General features: G+C 53.3%; 1 protein-coding gene across 3 annotated transcripts; it reads left to right on the top strand.

The window, feature by feature from the left end:
• The first annotated feature begins 2,412 nt into the window (after positions 1-2,412).
• On the top strand, positions 2,413-12,954 carry CEL (carboxyl ester lipase). Of its 3 annotated transcripts, XM_082403180.1 has the most exons (12): positions 4,448-4,528; positions 6,756-6,906; positions 6,984-7,106; positions 7,288-7,485; positions 8,070-8,200; positions 8,370-8,477; positions 8,577-8,694; positions 10,252-10,438; positions 10,625-10,828; positions 12,017-12,214; positions 12,528-12,777; positions 12,835-12,954. In XM_082403180.1, the coding sequence occupies exons 1-12, from the start codon at positions 4,463-4,465 to the stop codon at positions 12,865-12,867; spliced, it is 1,767 nt and encodes a 588-aa protein (XP_082259306.1). In that variant the 5' UTR covers positions 4,448-4,462; the 3' UTR covers positions 12,868-12,954. The 3 variants fall into 3 exon arrangements, with proteins under 3 accessions (XP_082259307.1, XP_082259308.1, XP_082259306.1); XM_082403181.1 differs by lacking the exon at positions 4,448-4,528 and adding an exon at positions 2,413-3,239 and having other exon boundaries at positions 12,528-12,954; XM_082403182.1 differs by having other exon boundaries at positions 4,291-4,528; positions 12,528-12,954.
• The last annotated feature ends 5,309 nt before the right edge of the window (positions 12,955-18,263 follow it).

Raw genomic sequence — 18,263 nt, forward strand, 5'->3', positions numbered from 1 at the left:
CACGCCGCTAACCTCGAAGCTCAGAGGGAGAAGGTCTGGGTTCTGGCCCCCCTCTCCCAGAAGCCGCCTTGGTCCCTGTGCAGAGCTGAGAGAGGCATGCCGGCGGTGAGGGGGGTGGGGGCAGGGACGCACCCTCTGCAGCTAAGCCCCACCTTACCCAGAACCTGCCTTCTGTGTGCCGAATTGGACGGGCTTCCCAGGTTCTTGAGAAGTATTCAGGGATTCCCTACTTAGAAACCTAAATACCTACACCCCCCCCACCCCTTTTAAAAAGCATTTTGTTATGGAAAACAGCAAATATACACAGAAGTACTGAGTGTTGTATAATAAGCCCGTATTTATCCATCATATGGCTTTACCAGTTACCTTCTACCAAACTTGTTGCATCTATTCCCCACGTTTTTGTTCTGTTGCGTATTTGTGTTTTGCTGGAATTGTTTTAAGGAAATCCCATACTTCATTCAGTGTGTGTCTAACACATCAGGACTTTTTGTTTTCAAAACACAGTGACGCTGTCATCACACTTAACAACCTAACAGCAATTCAGCTTCGAATGTGCCCATCCAGTTGGGAGGCACCGATGTCTGCTGGGTCCCTTTAAGTGACATGAGCATTGATTGACCGGCAGATTCGGCTGCTGTCACCCGCATCACTGGCCTCATTTATGGCTCCACAGCAATGACCAGTGATGACCAGGGGGATGCTTTTAGCTTTGTAATGATCTGTTTCAATCAGTCGCAGTCATGCTTTCTGCTGCCCTACTTGTCTCATCTCTGGCCTGAGAGCAGCCCCAGGTTGGGTCCTGTGTCCTTTGACGCACCCTCTGGTCTTCCGTGCCTTCTTGCTTCCGGCCACCGTGATGGCCCAGGCTCCTCCACTGCATTTCCTATCTTAGATCCAGCCTAGCCGTTGCTCCAGGGTGCCACCTTCCTTGGTGTGGAAATGGTGTTTAGACACCCCAATCTGGGCACCAGGGGGTGCTTGTTGCTCCTGGGTTTTCTTTCCCTCTAGGGTTTGGATTACACAGAACTAGGAAATGGACATTTTTTTACAAAAAAAAAAAAATAAGTTATGAGTTCATACAGATATCTCCCAATGAAAATGTAAGATTATAAGGTTTTACTTCTCTGTGCAGCATGTGGGATCTTAGTTCCCCGACCAGGGATTGAACCCACACCCCCTGCATTGGACGTGCAGAGTCTTAACCACTGGACCGCCAGGAAAGTCCCTCTCTGATCTTACTCTTATTTCTTTTTCCACCTATGCTGAAAATCTTATACCACTAGCATAATTACTTTTTCTCCTATAACATACATATATTTTCAAAATAGAAAATATTATAATAGATCATATAAATTATCAAGTATACAAATTCAAATAACAAGTGATAAATTATATAAAGTAATAGTCGATAAAATAATATGACCATCAAAGATCATTTAAGAGTGTGTTGCACTTGCTTTCTCCTTAGGACAAATGCTGCTGTGAACATGCAGTCATGCCTCCAAGTCACTTGAAGTAACTGTTTTCTCTGTGGCTAGAACATCTACTGATATAGTTAGGTCCCCTACAACTTAAAATGGACGTTTCTCTGCCTGAAAACAAATCTTAGATGTTCCTTTTGAGCACCTTGTAAACAGTAAGAACTGTAGACCCTGATAAGTATTGTGCTATGAACCTCTCAGACGTCATTCCCTGAGCAAAGGTATCAGTAGGGAAGTGAAGAGAGGTAAAGACACATGTCCAGATCCCACAGCTATCGAGTGGCAGTGTCAGGGTTGGACCTGTGTCTGTCTGATTTACAATGTCTGCAAATGTTAACACAGGTGCATTTGCCCTTACAGAACGTGCTCCAGCCCAGAAAAACATTTTTAGAAAGTATTTGTGCCATTAAATCAATTTCATTAGTTTTCTACTTTGTCAGTTACACCAATTCAGAACTTTTGATGCTTCCAACCTAGACTCTTTGGAAGGTCATAGATGCTCCAAGCATACAGTGATAACCATGGAGTCTTTCTGAAGGAAAATATGCTTACCCACAAATACGTGCATCAAGTTTCAGGGGCATCTAGGCTCCCATGGCCTGTCCTTAAACTTCCTAACAGGTCCATGGACCAGGATTCAAAACTCCCAGTTCAGACATTTGGATTAAATTTTCTCCACCAAATTACCATAATGCAGCTGATATGTAACAACCACACTGCTCCAAGTTTTGTCTGATTTTCCCAGTTTTCTTTTGTGAGAACCAAGGAGTCAGAAGATTGCCTGAGAGAGGAGAAAGCTACAGCCGAGGTCGTGCACAGCAAATCCCACACAATCCACAGCAGGGGGACCGAGGTGGCCCAGGCACGCAGGCCAGCCCCTCTTCCAGCTTAGAGTCCCAGGGCTCCTGGGAGATCTGTCAAAGAAAAACCAGACTACACTCCAATAAAAATTATTAAACACACACACAAACGGAGCTGGACAGTTGTTAAAGCAGTAAAAACAGACTTTTTTTTTTTTTTTTTTTTGGGCCATGCCGCACGGCTTGTGGGATCTTAGTTCCCCAACCAGGGATGGAACCCAGGCCCCCCGCAGTGGAAGCGCGGAGTCTTAACTACTGGACCGCCAGGTAATTCCCCAAAACAGATTTTATTCAGGATTATTGCAATAGGGGAAGAGAGACTTCCACATAGAGCTGAGCTCAAGTCCAAATACAGCCTGGGCAAGTGGGGTTTCCTAGCCAAACAAGGGTGAGAGTCTGTGGATGGAAACTTACTAAGAGGAAACACCAGGGGAGAGGGGGCTTCCGGAGAGACTGACCTAACAGGATTCTTGCTGAAGACAGACCAGGGCGGTCAGCGATCATCGGTGCGGGGGATGGCAGAGGATGGGGACCCCAATCAGAGATCAAGGCGGGGCGGATATGGAGGGTGGGGCATTCCGGTTAAAGCAATTTAGCGAGATTCTTGCTAAAACTGGACAATGCAGGGTTGAAGAAGAGGTCAGGGAGCCTGAGTAGAGTTTGGTCAAGGAGAGGATCTTTGTCAGACCTCAGACAGTGGCCAAAGCTTTCTTGGCTGAGATGAATGCCCCTAAAGTCGGTCTCTAACACAGGGTCAACCAATGAACACATCGGACAGACCCAGCCAGGAAGCCAGGGTGGATTTTTTTACTGGACAGACAGTGTTAGACCCTCCCAGGCACTTCTGGGCATGCTCGTCCTGTGTCTGTTGATCGCCTACTCTGTGCAGGACCAGGTGAGGCCCTCACTATTAAATGAAGAGGCAGCCGCCCCCTATTAGTGAACTGCAGGCCTCCTTCCCTCTGCCGTGAACCTGCCCCCTTCCTTTCCTCGGCTACTGTAAATAACACTGCCCTGAATGTCCTTGGACGTTCCCCTCCCCCCCCTATTCAGAATTACCTCCTTTAGAACAGATTCTTAGAACTGGAGGAGCTGGGCAAAGGTGTGAGTCAACAAGTGCATTTCCTTGTCACTGGCAGCACCCCTCAAAACCTTTGCACCCGGCCCCACACTCGCCAGCCCAGCCTGCACGGCCCCTTCTTCCCAGTGTCCTAACTCCTTCCTCCCACCTACAGCCGCCCACCCCTCCCCACCTTTCTCCAGCCTCTCTCCATTCACTCTGCGTCACAAAAAATCTGGGCGCAGGAAATGGTAGGCGGACAGGCAGACAGACAGATGGACAGCTGTGTGTCCGTAGGTTCCCTGTGGCCATCAAGCCCGGCCCTTCCTTTTCCCCGGGAAGCCCCCAAGGCTGGGCTGGACCTCTCGTCCTGCCCTCCCAGGACTGTGCTGCCGACAGCGAGGGGCCCCCACACTCCGAGGGCGGGGCCGCCTCATGATGCTCAGGTCCCCACCCCCCTCGAACCGCACAGCCAGGGCGCCCTGGGTAACAAGGGCCGCCACACCAGCCGCTGCCCAGTAGCCCGTGGCCCTCTCTGTCCCACGAGTCACGCGCCCAGTCGCCTCTCAGCGCCCGCTGCTGAGCTGCAGGCAGGGCATGGGGACGAAGCATGCCCATTTCCCCAGGGGCGAAAGCAAGCCCCTGTCAAGGCGCCAGAAGGCAGCACACTTTGCACCCAGCCAAGCCCCAGCCCTCCCCACGCCCCCTGCACCCGTGCCATCTGCCTCTGTTCCCAGGTAGGCAGTAACCTGCACAGGTGCCCTGTGGGGACCAGGTCACACGGCAGCAGCCGACCCTGGGAAAGATGGACTGTCCCCCCACGTGTGTGTGTGTGTGTGTGTGTGTGTGTGTATGTGTGTTTGCACGTGACCTTGGCCCAGCCCGAGCCCGGCTGGAAACATCAGCTGTCTCCTGACCCCAGGTGCACCACCTGGAGTTCGGCCAGCCAGGAGGAAAGGGTAACGGTAGGAGGCGGGGGAGAGGGTCCCTCCTCAGGCAGCTCTGGGCTGGCTCCAGCCCCATAAATACCCTCAGGCCCAGAGGGAGGGCCACACACCATGGGGCGCTGGGAACCGGTGGTCTTGGGCCTCGCCTGCTGGCTGGCTGTAGCAAGTGCGGCGAAGGTAAGTGAGAGCCCAGCAGAGGGGTCGGGCCAGGGGAGGGGTCCCTCTCTCCTCCGCTGAGCCAGACCTGGAAACTGGGGGCAGGGCCCAGCGGAGGGAAGACAGGCAGACAGAGTCGCTGGCAGAAAGAGCCAGACTGAGAAAGAGATCCCAACAACAGACGTACCAGCCTTTCCCGGGCACTTACTCTGCATTTTGTGTTCTGCCCTTCGCAGGATGACTCAGGCTGCCAGATAAAATACTGGGTGCCCAATTCAACTTGAATTTCACATAAACCACGAGTAATTTTTGGTATATGTTCCACCCAATATGTAGGACATACACTAAAAAAAAAAAAAATCATTATTTATCTGAAATTCAAGTGTAACTGGGCAACCTGAATTTTTATTTGCTGAGTCGGCCACCTAACCCACAACACCCCTCTGGCTCCTTCCTCTCTCTAGAGATGTCAACGTTGTCCCTCTTTTCCAGAAGGGGAGACAGGGGCCCAGAGCAGACAAGGGGTGTGCCCAGCATCACAGCCCCAGTGGCTGAGCAGGGATCTGGAACCTGGGCTAGTCCAGCCCTGGAGTCTGGCTCGAAGTGTAACCTCCATCTCCTGGCCCTCCCGCCGCCTGCTTGCTACAGCTTGCTACAGCTCCCCTCCCCAGTGAGAGTCAGGAGGCCCAGCTGACCCTCCCGGGGCAGCCATAACGTCTGACCTCCCTCACTGCCCTCCTGCAGTGTGCGGGACAGGGCAGGGAAACACTTCCAGGGTGGAGGAAACAGCCGCACGCAGACGGGACCGCGCTGGTCCCTCCACCCCTCAGCCTGCCCTCTCAGGCCGGGCTCTTCCCACCCCTGCTGTCCGGAGGTTCGAACCCCTGCTGCCTGGTTCCGGGCGCCTTCTGCCCCCGAGAGAAGGTCACTCTCCTTCAGGGGAGCTCTCTTCTGGGTGCTGAGGGGGCCCTGGTTCCCTCCGTGTTGCTCCAGAGCCAGCAACGCCCCTCCCCGCCGGCCTCGATGGCCAGGGTCGCCATGCCTTGCCCCACCCCAGGGCCCTCAGTCTGATCTCAGTCACACAGAGACACTTCTGGGCTGCTACCTGCCAGGCGCTGACCTGGCCCGTGCCCTCTCCCAGCAGCCAGGGAGGCTGATCAGGAAAAATGCCTGGAGGCCGAGGGCGTGGAGACTCGTGGGGGACCGGGGAGAGAGAGAAAGGCAGGGGCCAGCCTGGGCTTGCCGCCTGGGCCCAACCCCCAGGCACCTGGCAGGTGTTGCTTCCAGCCCCTTCCTCTCCAGTTCCAGCCGGCCTCATCCCCACCCCAGGAGGGCAGGGGGCCCCTCTCAGCACAGACTTCAGAGGGCAGCTGGGATCCTGCCAGGCCTGGGATGTGGGGCTGCCCTGCCCTCGCCCACCTGGAACCTAGCGCAGGTGAGATCCAGGAAGCATGGACCTGTGCTCACCCTGGACCACGGGGTGGAGCACTGGGAGGGGAGAAGGGCCTGGCTCTGAGTTCAGACAGCAGTTTCCCAGCAGCGACTTCAAACAGGAAAGCCTCAGTGTTCCCTCCAGGAACAATGGGCAGATGAGCGCCAGCCCCCAGGCTGCTGGTGAGGATGGGACGCGTTGGTCCACGGGGGGCCAGCTCTGCGCAAGGGCTGGATCTGCAGCGGCGGTTCTGGCGGCCTTGGGGGGCAGGGTTCTTTCCCAGCTTGGAGCACAGGGGCTGTGAGGACTTGAGGGGACACCGTCGGGGGAGATGAGCGGACGAGAAAGACGGGCCCACCGCTCAGGGAACGCACGGCTGGGCGTGAAACATTCAGTGTCCATGGTGCACCTACCACTGCTGGCAGCTGGACAAGCAAACGGGCCACGAGGGAGATACAGTCGTCACCCATCTTACAGGAGGGGAAACTGAGACTCAAGGGCATAGGCGGCCACAGTGAGAACCCAAACCTCCACCCCACCTGTCCCGGCCTTCTTGGAAGGCTTTCCTGAGGACACACTGATTGAACCCGCCTCCTTTGAGATTCAGGGAGCAGGACACCCAGGGGGCGAGTGGGGAGTGAGCCCCCTCCTCAAGCAATGGGGGCAGGTGGCAGGGGTCTCGGTCTCAGGTACAGATGGGCCCCTCCTTGAAGCTGTCTCTGGGGAGCCTCTGGGCACCCGGGGCCTGCGGGTGGGCTCCCTGCCCCCAGGGGCTGACCAGCCCAAGCCCCCCTGATCTCCTGCCTCCCATCCCAGCTGGGCGCCGTGTACACGGAGGGCGGCTTCGTGGAAGGCGTCAACAAGAAGCTGGGCCTCCTCGGCGACTATGTCGACATCTTCAAGGGCATCCCCTATGCCGCCGCCCCCAAGCCCCTGGAGAACCCCCAGCGACACCCCGGCTGGCAAGGTGGGAGTGGGTGAGGGTGGGGCAGGCCCTGTGGCTGGGGGGCCCATCCTCACCCCAACCCCTCCGGCCGTCCCCAGGAACCCTGAAGGCCAAGAACTTCAAGAAGCGATGCCTGCAGGCCACCATCACCCAGGACAGCACCTACGGGAAAGAGGACTGCCTCTACCTCAATATCTGGGTCCCCCAGGGCAGCAAGGAAGGTCTGCTCTCCCCACACACCCTCCAGCTCCCCTTGCCCCGCAGGAAGCCCCCAAGTAGCCAGAGGCCCCGTCCCTGCCCCTGGGTTGTGTCTGGGGGCTTCAGAGCTGAACTTCCCTGACATCAGCACAGAGCGGGGAGGGGGCTCATCTGGGGTCCCCGTGCCTGCTCCCCCCACCTCAGTCTCCCGGAACCTGCCCGTCATGATCTGGATCTACGGAGGTGCCTTCCTCATGGGGTCCAGCCACGGGGCCAACTTTCTCAGCAACTACCTGTACGACGGGGAGGAGATCGCCACTCGGGGCAACGTCATCGTGGTCAGTTTCAACTACCGCGTCGGCCCCCTGGGCTTCCTCAGCACCGGGGACTCCAACCTGCCAGGTCTGCTGGGCACCTGGGGCACTGGGGGTGGGAGTGAGCATGCCCGGCCCCTAAGCTCTGAGCCCAGCGGGGACGCCCCTCAGCAACCCTTGTCCTGAAACAACTCCCGACATCCCCCCAGAAAGGCCCAGAATCCTATCTGCAGAGTGAGGGAGCTGGAGCTGGACCGTGAGACACAGCTGTAGCGAAAGAGAAGAGGTTGCCAGCCAGACCCAGAGAGACCCGGGGGGCAGGGGCAGGGAGCTGAGTGAAAGAGACAGGAGCTGGGACACCGAGGCAGTGACTCGGGGACACAGAAGCCCCAGGATAGACAAGAGGGACTATGGTCCAGCAGGAGAGAGCTGAGCAGCCCTGGCCCTCCTGCTCCCCTTCCCGAGCCTGAGACCCGCTCCCCCAGCTCCCACCCAACCCGCCTCCCAGGGACGCACCAGGACGTAACATCCTGGGGCTCCAGAGGGTCTCCGCACGTCGGGGACATTCTCATCCCGCCCACACGGACTGCGCAGCTTGTGTGGGCCAGGCCCCTAGCACCCCGGTCTGGGCTGAGGGTTCCCGATGAAGGCCCTTCCCTACCCTGTCCCCAGGTAACTATGGCCTTTGGGATCAGCACATGGCCATCGCTTGGGTGAAGAGGAACATTGCAGCCTTTGGGGGAGACCCTGACAACATCACCGTCTTTGGGGAATCAGCCGGAGGTGCCAGCGCCTCTCTGCAGGTCTGGGGACCCCTAATGGGGGGCCTGCCCCCAAGGGTGTGGGAGGGAGGTGATGCGGATGGGGAGGAGCGGGGCTGGAGCTGACGTGTGGGGTGTCCTTGGCCGAGCCCTGTAGACGGGGGGCGGGGGTGTGGGGCGAGGCTGGTGACAGGACCTCTGTGTATTGCAGACCCTCTCTCCCTACAACAAGGGCCTCATCAAGCGAGCCATCAGCCAGAGTGGTGTGGCACTGTGCCCCTGGGCCATCCAGAAGAACCCCCTCTTCTGGGCCAAAAGGGTAAGGAGGAGTTGTGGGGGGAGGAGGCTTCCTCCTTTCCACTCTCTGTCCTGGACCCCGTGTTCTCTGCCCTGAGCACTGCCTCTCCCCAACCCCCAGATCGCAGAGAAGGTGGGCTGCCCCTTGAACGATACTGGCAGGATGGCCAGGTGTCTGAAGATCACCGACCCCCATGCCCTGACATTGGCCTATAAGATGCCCCTGGCAGGCATGAAGTGTGAGTAAGGGCTGCTGGGCGGGGGACACGGGGGCTCCACATTGCGCGCCAGGTCTGATCTTGGCTCTGTCGCCAGCTCGCTGGCGTCCCCAGGCAGCTTGCTGCCACCACTGCCCTTGCAGGCCTTAGTGGCCTCGGCCGTAAGGGGAGGAGGGGCCGTTCTTTCCTCTTGTCTTCGGTGGGTCACGACCCCTTTGAGAAGCTGATGAATGTTTGGTCCCCATCCCCCAGCAATGCACACATATGCAGTCATCTGTACACAATTTTTGGCAGACTCATGGACCCCAGACCAAGAGCCTCTGTACTAGACGAACATTCATTCTCTCTTCCACTCATTCATTCAACATTTCCTGAACACCCGCTGTAGCATCTGGCCCTTCCAGCTCTGCTACTCTGTACCCCGGGAAGGTCAGGGGGACCCCAGCAGCAGAATCCTGTGAGTGTCAGTCTCATCAGCCCAGTAGGTGAGGATTCTCTCTTGCTCCTTCTTCTAAGGCAAAGCATAATGGGACCCCATCATTTGTATTTTACCTAATGTGAATTAAACCATAAGTGCTAGGCAAAACGAAACCAAAGCAAACAACATGGCCCCAAATGCAAACCAGCTTCATATCTGAGGGTTCCGCATCTGGGGAGTCAACCAACTACAGATGGAAAACATTAAAAAAAAAAAAATTCCGGAAAGTTCCCAAAAGCAAAACTTGAGTTTGCCTCTCCCTGGCAACTATTTACATAGCGTTTGCATGGCATTTACAACTATTTACATAGCACTTACGTTGCATTAGGTATTATAAGTAACCTAGAAATGATTTAAAGTACACGGGTGAATGTGGGTAGGTTATATGCAAACACTGCACCGTTTTATATAAGAGACTTGAGCACCTGGATGTTGGTGTCCTGGTAGCAATACCCATGGATTTGCAGAAATGCGACTCTATTTCTTTTTGAGCTGAACTGGAGGGAAAACGGGCCAGGCCTAATGAAGGCAGGGCAACCCTCTGCCCTGAGCCAGCCATATGGTCCTTTCCAGGCCCGTTCAGGGGTCTCGCACCATTTCCGGCTAACACACTGGAACCCAGTGCGGAGAGGGGGCACTCTTTCTCCATCGGTCCCCTCAATGATTTCAAGGGCTTCCTCCTCCCTGATTTAGGCCCAGCAAGAAAAGAGGGACAGGAAAGGGACATCAGCTGCAGCGAGAGGACAGTCTTGGCCCCTGGACCAGTGGTTCTCAACCTGGGCGATTTTGTGCCCAGGGAACACGTGGCAGAGTCTGGAGACACTTTTGGTGGTCACAGCTGGGGAGAGGGTGTTACTGGTGTCCAGTGGCTCAAGGCCAGGGAGGCTGTTAAACACCGTGCACTGTGCAGGACGGCGCCTACGACAGGATGATCGGGCCCGAATAGCAGCAGCGCTGAAGCCGAGGAGCCCTGGTCTCCGTCAAAGGAGGCAGGTCTCCGCAGCGGCCTCAGGATGGAGTCAGCTCCTGCCCCGGAGGTTGAGGGGCGGGGCAGGTGGGTACCAGAAGGTGTGAAAACCTGCTGCTCTCCCCCACCCCAGACCCCTTGCTGCACTATCTGGGCTTCCTCCCTGTCATCGATGGAGACTTCATCCCCAGTGACCCTGTCAACCTGTACGCCAACGCTGCCGACATCGACTACATAGCAGGCACCAACGACATGGACGGCCACATCTTTGCCAGCGTCGAGATGCCAGCCATCAGAAAGGACAAACAGGCCATCACAGAGTAAGTGGGGGGCTGGCACAGGGACGGTGCCCCAGGGCAGCTGGGGGAGGCATCGACAGAATGAGGAAGTCAGCACCATGGCAGTGACGGGGGGTGGGGTCACCCGTGGCCTCCTGCAGCATAGGGGTGCAGATACCCTCCTGTGGGCATGGGGTGGAGGATCCAGTGCCAGCTTGGACTCTGCAGGGAGGACTTCTACAAGCTGGTCAGCGGGCTCACCATCACCAAGGGGCCCAGAGGTGCCAACGCCACCTTTGACGTCTACACCAAGCCCTGGGCCCAAGACTCGTCCCAGGAGACCAAGAAGAAGACCGTGGTGCACTTTGAGACCGACGTCCTCTTCCTGATGCCCACGGAGATCGCCGTGGCCCAGCACAAGACCAAGGCCAAGTGAGGAGGGGGGCGCGGGGCTGGCCCACCTGGGATCACCCACCTTCCCAGCGAGGACTGGCAGGTGGGCGGCTCCCAGGTGTCCGAGAGGCCTGGAAAAGGCATGCTCAGTGCCCGCCTGTGCCTGCACCATCTGCCAGGCCTGACGGAGCTTGAGAGGGCCCCTCTTCCCCTCCCAGCCTTGAGGGCTTTACATAACCCTCCTGTGACCCTCTGCCCAGCGCAGCCCTGCACGCTCTCCCACACCCCATAGCTCTTCCCATCGGAAAGTCCTTGAGTCCGTCTTCCATCCCTCATGCTGTGTAGAAGGAGGGAAACACTGGGTGACGTTCTCTGCTGTGGGTTTCGAATTTGCCAACTTTCAAAATAAGCCTGTGGCCACATTAAAAACCTCCATATAATGATAGCCAGTGAAAATAAAAATAAGTTAGGAATGTTTAAAAAGTAGAAAGATAAAATTACACCTAGAAGTCTGGGATGAAAGCTTTGCAATAAATTTAGCTCTGAGGTTCCTGTCAGTCAAAGCAAAAAGGGAAACATCTGAGGGGATATACTACCTTGTCCAATCAAATCAAGAATACAAATTCACTTGCAGAGAAAAACAATCTGTTTTTTTTTTTTGGCTGTGCCATGCAGCATGTGGGATCTTAGTTCCCCGACCAGGGATTGAACCCATAACCCCTGCAGTGGAAGCGTGGAGTCTTCACCCCTGGACCGCCAGGGAAGTCACAAAAACAATCTTTCTTGATCCTGAATTATGAAAGGAAGATGACTCCCTACGTTTGGTGGAGGCGAAGTATAAATACAATTGAAATTGTAGAACCCATGAAGTCATAAACTTGGCCACAGCTTTCCCTCCCCTAGGTGTAATGATCCAGATCCTTCCTGAGTCCTTTTTAAAAAAATACTTTCTATTTATCTATGTATCTATTTATTTATTTATTTTGGCCTCCCTGCGTGGCTTGCGGGATCTTAGTTCCCCGACCAGGGATTGAACCCGAGCCCTCGGCAGTGAAAGCACCGGGTCCTAACCATTGGACCACCAGGGAAGTCCCCTTCTGAGTCTTGTGGGAGTTCCCCAGACCCTTCCCTGCTCTCCCCATGGCCTTCCCCTGGGGCCCCATGTCCGGGGCGGGCGGCCCCAGGTGAGGACCTGGCCAACCTGGGTGGCCTCCATGCCCTCCTCAGGAGCGCCAAGACCTACACCTACCTATTCTCCCACCCGTCTCGGATGCCCTTCTACCCCAGCTGGGTGGGGGCTGACCATGCAGACGACCTCCAGTACGTCTTCGGGAAGCCCTTCGCCACCCCGCTGGGCTACCGGTCCCAAGACAGGACTGTCTCCAAGGCCATGATCGCCTACTGGACCAACTTTGCCAGAACTGGGTAAGGCAGCGGTGAGGGTGGCCTCCTGCCACCTTGTCCTGAAGGCCTGGGGTCCAGTCCCTGTTCCCTCACTTACACTTATCCTCTCTGAGCCTCGGTACCCCCGTCTGTGTAAGGCTCAGAGCTCCTGGCTGGGCCTCAGGATGCACACGTGCCCAGCCAGTGCCCAGGAGACACGGAAGTGCTTACGGGGCAAAGGGTGGAGGACTGCCCAGGAGAGCTGGGGCAGAGCTGGGCCAGGGACCTGGGTCTCCAGCCTGCCGTGAGCCCCTCGGCCCCAGCCAGCTACCCAGCCTTTTTTCTCACTCTGCAGGGACCCTAACATGGGCCACTCGGCTGTGCCCACGCACTGGTATCCCTACACCCTGGAAAGCGGCAACTACCTGGAAATCAATAAGAAGATGGATGGCAGCTCCATGAAGCAGCATCTAAGGAACAATTACCTGCAGTACTGGACCGTGACCTACCAGGCACTGCCCACGGAGACCGGCGAGGGGGCCACCCCCGCGCCCCCCGCGGGCGACTCTGAGCCCACCCCCGCGACCCCCGCGGGCGACTCTGAGGCCACCTCCGTGCCCCCCGTGGGCGACTCTGAGCCCACCCCCGCGGGCGACTCTGAGGTGGCTCAGATGCCCATAGTCATCGGCTTCTAATGTCCTTGGCCTCCAGAGGCCACAGGGTGGGACCCCAGGGCCCACCTTCCCTCCCAAGCTCTTCCTGAATAAAGCCTCATCCCTCTCTGTCTGGCATCTCTTTTTGCTCCCAAGACCCAGCTGGAGGAAGGGGGGCCCTCAGCTCTAGTGACAGCACCCAGCCCAAGGGTTTCACCCTGATCTGTCAGCCCTCAAGCTCCAGGAAGCCGACAGGACCATCCTCATTTTGGAGAGGAGGAAACAGGTTCAAAGAAGTGAAGCGTCAGGGCCAGGACTGGGGTTCCGGCGTGGATCCCTCCACACAAGGCTGCTGGCTCCGAGGGGCTGGGCTCTGCAGGCGGTGGCCGCCTCTGGACCAGTAGAGCCCAGCCACAGCCAGGTCCTCTGGGGTGCGGGGAGGGACCTCTGTGTTCTAACTACGGTCTGGTGAGAGAAACGAATTCTGCCTTCAGCTGGATGCGAGTCAGTGAGAGGGTGAAGCATTGTACTGGAAGGGTCAGAAGCCAAGGGTGCAGGAGAACTGGGCGTTGGGCAGTGCCCGATGTCTCTGGCAGAGTCGGCGGGGGGCAGGCAGAGGTCAGAGTCAGGGTCATGTCCACCTCTGGGAGTCTAGCCCAGGCACATGCCCAAGGTCATCAGAGCAAGATTCAAACCCAGAGACGCCACAGCCAGTGCTTGCAACCATGTTGGGGCTTCTTCTCCCCGCTCCCCTCCATTCTTTAGTCACTGTGGGGTGGGCGTGAGGGATCAGAGATTCCAGAGTCCTGAGCAGCTCAGCCTGGGGGCTGGGAGGTGGGAGGGGGGGTGCAGCAGCACCGGGGGTCAGCCGGCCACCCTCCCTCTCTAGCCACAGATGGAAGACTGAGCCCGGGCAGCGAGTCCTGCAGCCCCACGCAGCAGAGCTGAACAGGGGGCAAACCTGGCCCCCCGAGGAGCAGGGGTCACCCCAGGCTGGCCTGTGACCACCTTGGCAGCTCTGGGCTTCCTGGCCTGGTCGGGTGTAAAAGACTGAGGGAGATAGCCCCTCTCTGCAGTGTGGGCTCTCCCGGTGACTAGCCCTGCTCTCGGCCGATGGAGCCCAAGGATACAATGTATCCCTGCTCTGCACGCACATGACTTCTCTAAATGTTTCTACCTGCTGGGTCTGCTCTCAGGAGCCTCCTCTGGGCCTGGACACTGCTGTGACATGGTACTTCTCTCCCTTGCTGGGGGAGAGAACAGTTGTGCCTATCATTTAGGAAATCATGTCCCTGGATGGCTGGGCCACATCACAATGGCCGGCATCCAGCTGTGTGCTCAGTCCCTAGGCTGCACGGAGAAGGCCTCCCTGGCAGGGGCGAGCCCTGCTGTGTGTCTGGGTGACACCTGCAGCCATCGGGACAACTTGGGGACGCCTCGTAATTCCTCTGACTCTTGCCTTTCCAGGCTTTATCCAGGGGATGAAGCTGAAAATACCAAGGTGCAGGCCAGAGGCCTGTCCAGAATCCTGGAGGCTCCCTGATGGGCCAAGTGGTAACCCTTTAACTCCTATCATGATGAAGCCCCGGAGGAACACACAGGTGAGCTCAGGTCAGAGTCTGTTTTATCACCCTGACGAGACGTGGTGCTTCCGTATGTCGTTGGCAAGGCTGTGCCCAAGCGTGTCTGTGGGTTGGCAGTCCTGGGGGCATCCCCCCTTCCCCGCTCCCACGCCTCATCTTTCAACTTTCCCCACGGGAAAGGTTCAAACAACCCCCCTCCCCATGACATAACCAAAACACAGACTTGGACAAAGAACGCAGCCATTCTAGGGGACTGCAAGCTCTAAGGGCTCCGGCCCAGCTAACCTTCAGGACAAAGTCAGTACCAACACAACTGCACTTGTAAACTGGTGAGTGCGTTAAGACGGTGGACCTCAGAACCACACGGCCTCTGACTTTATCTTGGCTAGAGAGGGACAATGCAGGGGTCCTTCACTGGCAGGAATCAGCCTCCTTATCCTGGCAAACCAGCACTCACCCGGGATTCATCAGATGCCAGCTGGGATGAGTGGCCACCACGTGCCGGACAGAGAGAGGCAGGACGCCTTCTAGCAAGTTTCTGGGTGAAATCAATTGTATGAAGAGTTGCAGAAAATCCTAGAGTTGCTGGAAATCCTAGTTCACACGAGCAGAAATGCTTAAGGAACGAGGCCCAGCTGTAGCCTTAAAAGCTGCATCACAAATACTTCCCCCAGATGTGAAACCAGCAGGAAAAGGAATTCTGATGTCAGAGACAAGGATTCCAGGAGGTCAAGGGTCGATCACAGGGCCCTGGAGGATGCAGAGCCCCCGCTGTCCATAGTCCACTGGCTAATAATGACCCCCTGGCCTGTTCCTTCCCACATTGCACTTTTTGATCTGTTGACAATTTCTCCCCACTTAGTGCTGATGAAATTCCAGAGTTTGACCTTGAAATCTACAAGTGGTAGACTGGTGGTCAAGACACTCTAACAGGACAAGGAGAAAATGTTCCCTCTTCCTCGAAAGCTGTAGAAATCAGCTTGCATATGTCAGTCCCAGTCTACTATATATAATATAGATAACTAATGAGAACCTACTGTATAGCATTCTGAACTCTACTCAGTACTCTGTAATAACCTATACGGGAAAAGAATCTAAAAAAAGAGTGGCTATATGTATATGTATAATTGATTCACTTTGCTGTGCAGCAGAAACTAACACAACATTGTAAATCAACTATACTCCAATAAAAATTAATTAAAAAAAAAAATTTTGCCAATAAGAAAAAAAAGAAAAGCAGCTTGGGAGGAAGTTATTTTTTAAAAATCTGGGATAAAAATATATATAACATAAAAATGTTAATTTTATAAACAAATGAACATTTATTTAAATATTAAATTATTAAATAGATTATTTATTTAAAGATTTATTTATTTATTTATTTGGCTGCGTCGGGTCTTCGTTGCGGCGCTCGGGCTTCTCTCTAGTTGTTGTGCGCGGGCTCCAGAGCGCGCGGGCTCAGTAGTTGCGGCACGCAGGCTCTCTAGTTGTGGCCCACAGGTTTAGTTGCCCTGCGGCATGTGGGATCTTAGTTCCCCGACCAGGGATCGAACCCACGTCCCCTGCACTGGAAGGCAGATTCTTAACCACTGGACCACCAGGGAAAGTCCCAAATATTTTATTTTTAAAAGTATGATTCAGCACTATTTCCAAAACTTTTCATCACCCCAAACAGAAACTTTGTACCCATTAAGCAATAACTCCCCATTCCCCCCCACCTCCACCCCAGTAATCTCTTCTACTTTCTGCTCCGATCAATTTGCCTGTTCCAGATATTTCTCACAAGTGGAATCAGTGTTTTCAAGGTCCATCCACGTTGTAGCATGAATCAGAGCTCCGTTCCGTTTTACGTCTGAATAATATTCCTATGCATATTGTTGCCGTACAATTGTGCATAGTATTCTCTCATAATCCTTATTTCTGTAAAGTCGGTAGCGATGTTCCCACTTTCATTTCAGGTTTTAGTAATTTGAATGTCTTTTTCCTCTTTTTTTCCCTTAGTCAATCTAGCTAAAGGTTTGTCAATTTCGCTGATTTTTTTTTCCAAAGAACCAACTTTTGGTTTTGTTGAGTTTCTCTATTTTTCTACTCCTCTGTTTTGTTTCTCTCCACTATAATCTTCATTATTTCCTTCCTTCAGCTAGCTTTGGGTTTAGTTTGCTCCTTTTCTAGTTCTTTAAGATGTCTAGTTAGGTTACTGATTTGAAATCTTATTTTTTAATGTAGGCATTGACAGGAGTAAAATTTCCTCTTTGTACTACTTTTGCTGCATCCTGTAAGTTTTTGGTACATTGTTTTTGATTCCTTTCATCTCAAGGCATTTTCTAATATCCCTGTGACTTCTTCTTTGACCCACTGGTTGTTAAAGAGTGTGTTGTTTAATTTTCACATATTTATGAGTATTCCAGCTTTCTTCTCCTGTTGATTTCTGGCTTTATTCCACTGTGATTGGAAAAGATACTTTGTATGATTTCAGTCTTTTAAAATTGACTGAGACTTGTTTTGTGGTGTAATATGTGGTCTATGCTTGAGAATGCTCCACGTGCTCTTGAGAAGGTGTGTTCTCTGTTATATTCTGTACACGTCAGCTAGGTCTGATCTGATGTATGGTGCTGTTCAAGCCCTGTTTCCTTACTGGTCTTCTGTCTGGTTGTTCTAGTCATTATTGGAAGTGAGGTCTGAAGTCTCCAACCGTCTATTTCTCTCTTCAATTACATCCATTTTTGCTTCATGTGTTTTGGAGATGTGTATATGTTTACAATTGTTCTATATTCTTGATGGATTGAATCTTTAAGCGATATATACTTTCTCTCTTGTTACCTTTTTGACTTAGTCTATTTTGTCTGATAATAATATAGCCGTTCAGTGACCTTTTGTTTACTATTTTCATAGAATATCCTTTTTCATCCTTTATTTCAAGTTTTTCATATCTTTGTAGATAGGTGGATCAGGTGTTTTAAAAATCCATTTTATTACTCTGACTTTTAATTGGAGAGTTTAACCCATTTATATTTACAGTAATTACTGATAAGAATTTTCTTCTTCCATTTAGCTATTTGTTTGTATAACTGTATGTCTTCTATGCTTTTTGTTCCTCAATTCCACCACTATTGCTTTTTAAGGATTTTATTTTTTTTTAATTAAAAAAATTTTTTTTTGTTTTTGGCCACACCTCGCAGCTTGTGGGATCTTAGTTCCCTGACCAGGGACTGAACCTGGGCCCTCGGCAGTGAAAGTGCAGAGTCCTAACCACTGGACCGCTGGGGAATTCCCTTGGTTGATTTTTTTTTTAATAGTGCACCATTCTGATTCCTTTCTTTCCTGTGTATTTCTAAAAAAATATTTTCTTATTGCCTTTGGGGTTACAAGGAACATCTTAAACTCATAACAGTCTAGTTTGAATAATACCAAATTAGTTTCAGTAGTATACAAACATGCAGCTCCTATGATCTCCATCCCTCCCCCTTTGTTGTTGTTGTCACAGATTATGTCTTTATACATTGTTCCCATTAACACAGACTTATACTTATTGTTTTATGAATCTGCGTTTTAAGTCATATAGAAAAAAAGAAAAGGTACAAACAAAAGTGCAACAATACAGGCTTTTAGAATTACCTATTAGTTACCTCTCCTAGTGTTCTTTACTTTTCCATATGGCTTTGAGTTACAGTCTAGTGCTCTTTCATTCAACCCAAAAGGCTCCCTTTAGCATTCCTTGTAGGCAGGACTATTAGTAACAAACTGCCTTAACTTTGTTTATCTGGCAACATCTTAATTTCCCTTCATCCTTAAAGGATAGTTTACTAGATATAGAATTCTTTTCCTTTCAACACTTTATTTTTTATTTTATTGTTT

The sequence above is a fragment of the Balaenoptera borealis genome (assembly GCF_965194805.1).
Source record: "Balaenoptera borealis genome assembly, chromosome: 8".
NCBI lineage: Eukaryota > Metazoa > Chordata > Mammalia > Artiodactyla > Balaenopteridae > Balaenoptera > Balaenoptera borealis.

Excerpts from the sequence above, each read along its gene's own strand:
- CEL (XM_082403181.1), top strand. The coding sequence starts at position 3,069 with ATGCCCCTAAAGTCGGTCTCTAACACAGGGTCAACCAATGAACACATC. Across the intron at positions 8,201-8,369 it reads GTGCCAGCGCCTCTCTGCAG|ACCCTCTCTCCCTACAACAA; the intron begins GTCTGGGGACCC and ends TGTGTATTGCAG. Across the intron at positions 10,439-10,624 it reads GACAAACAGGCCATCACAGA|GGAGGACTTCTACAAGCTGG; the intron begins GTAAGTGGGGGG and ends TGGACTCTGCAG.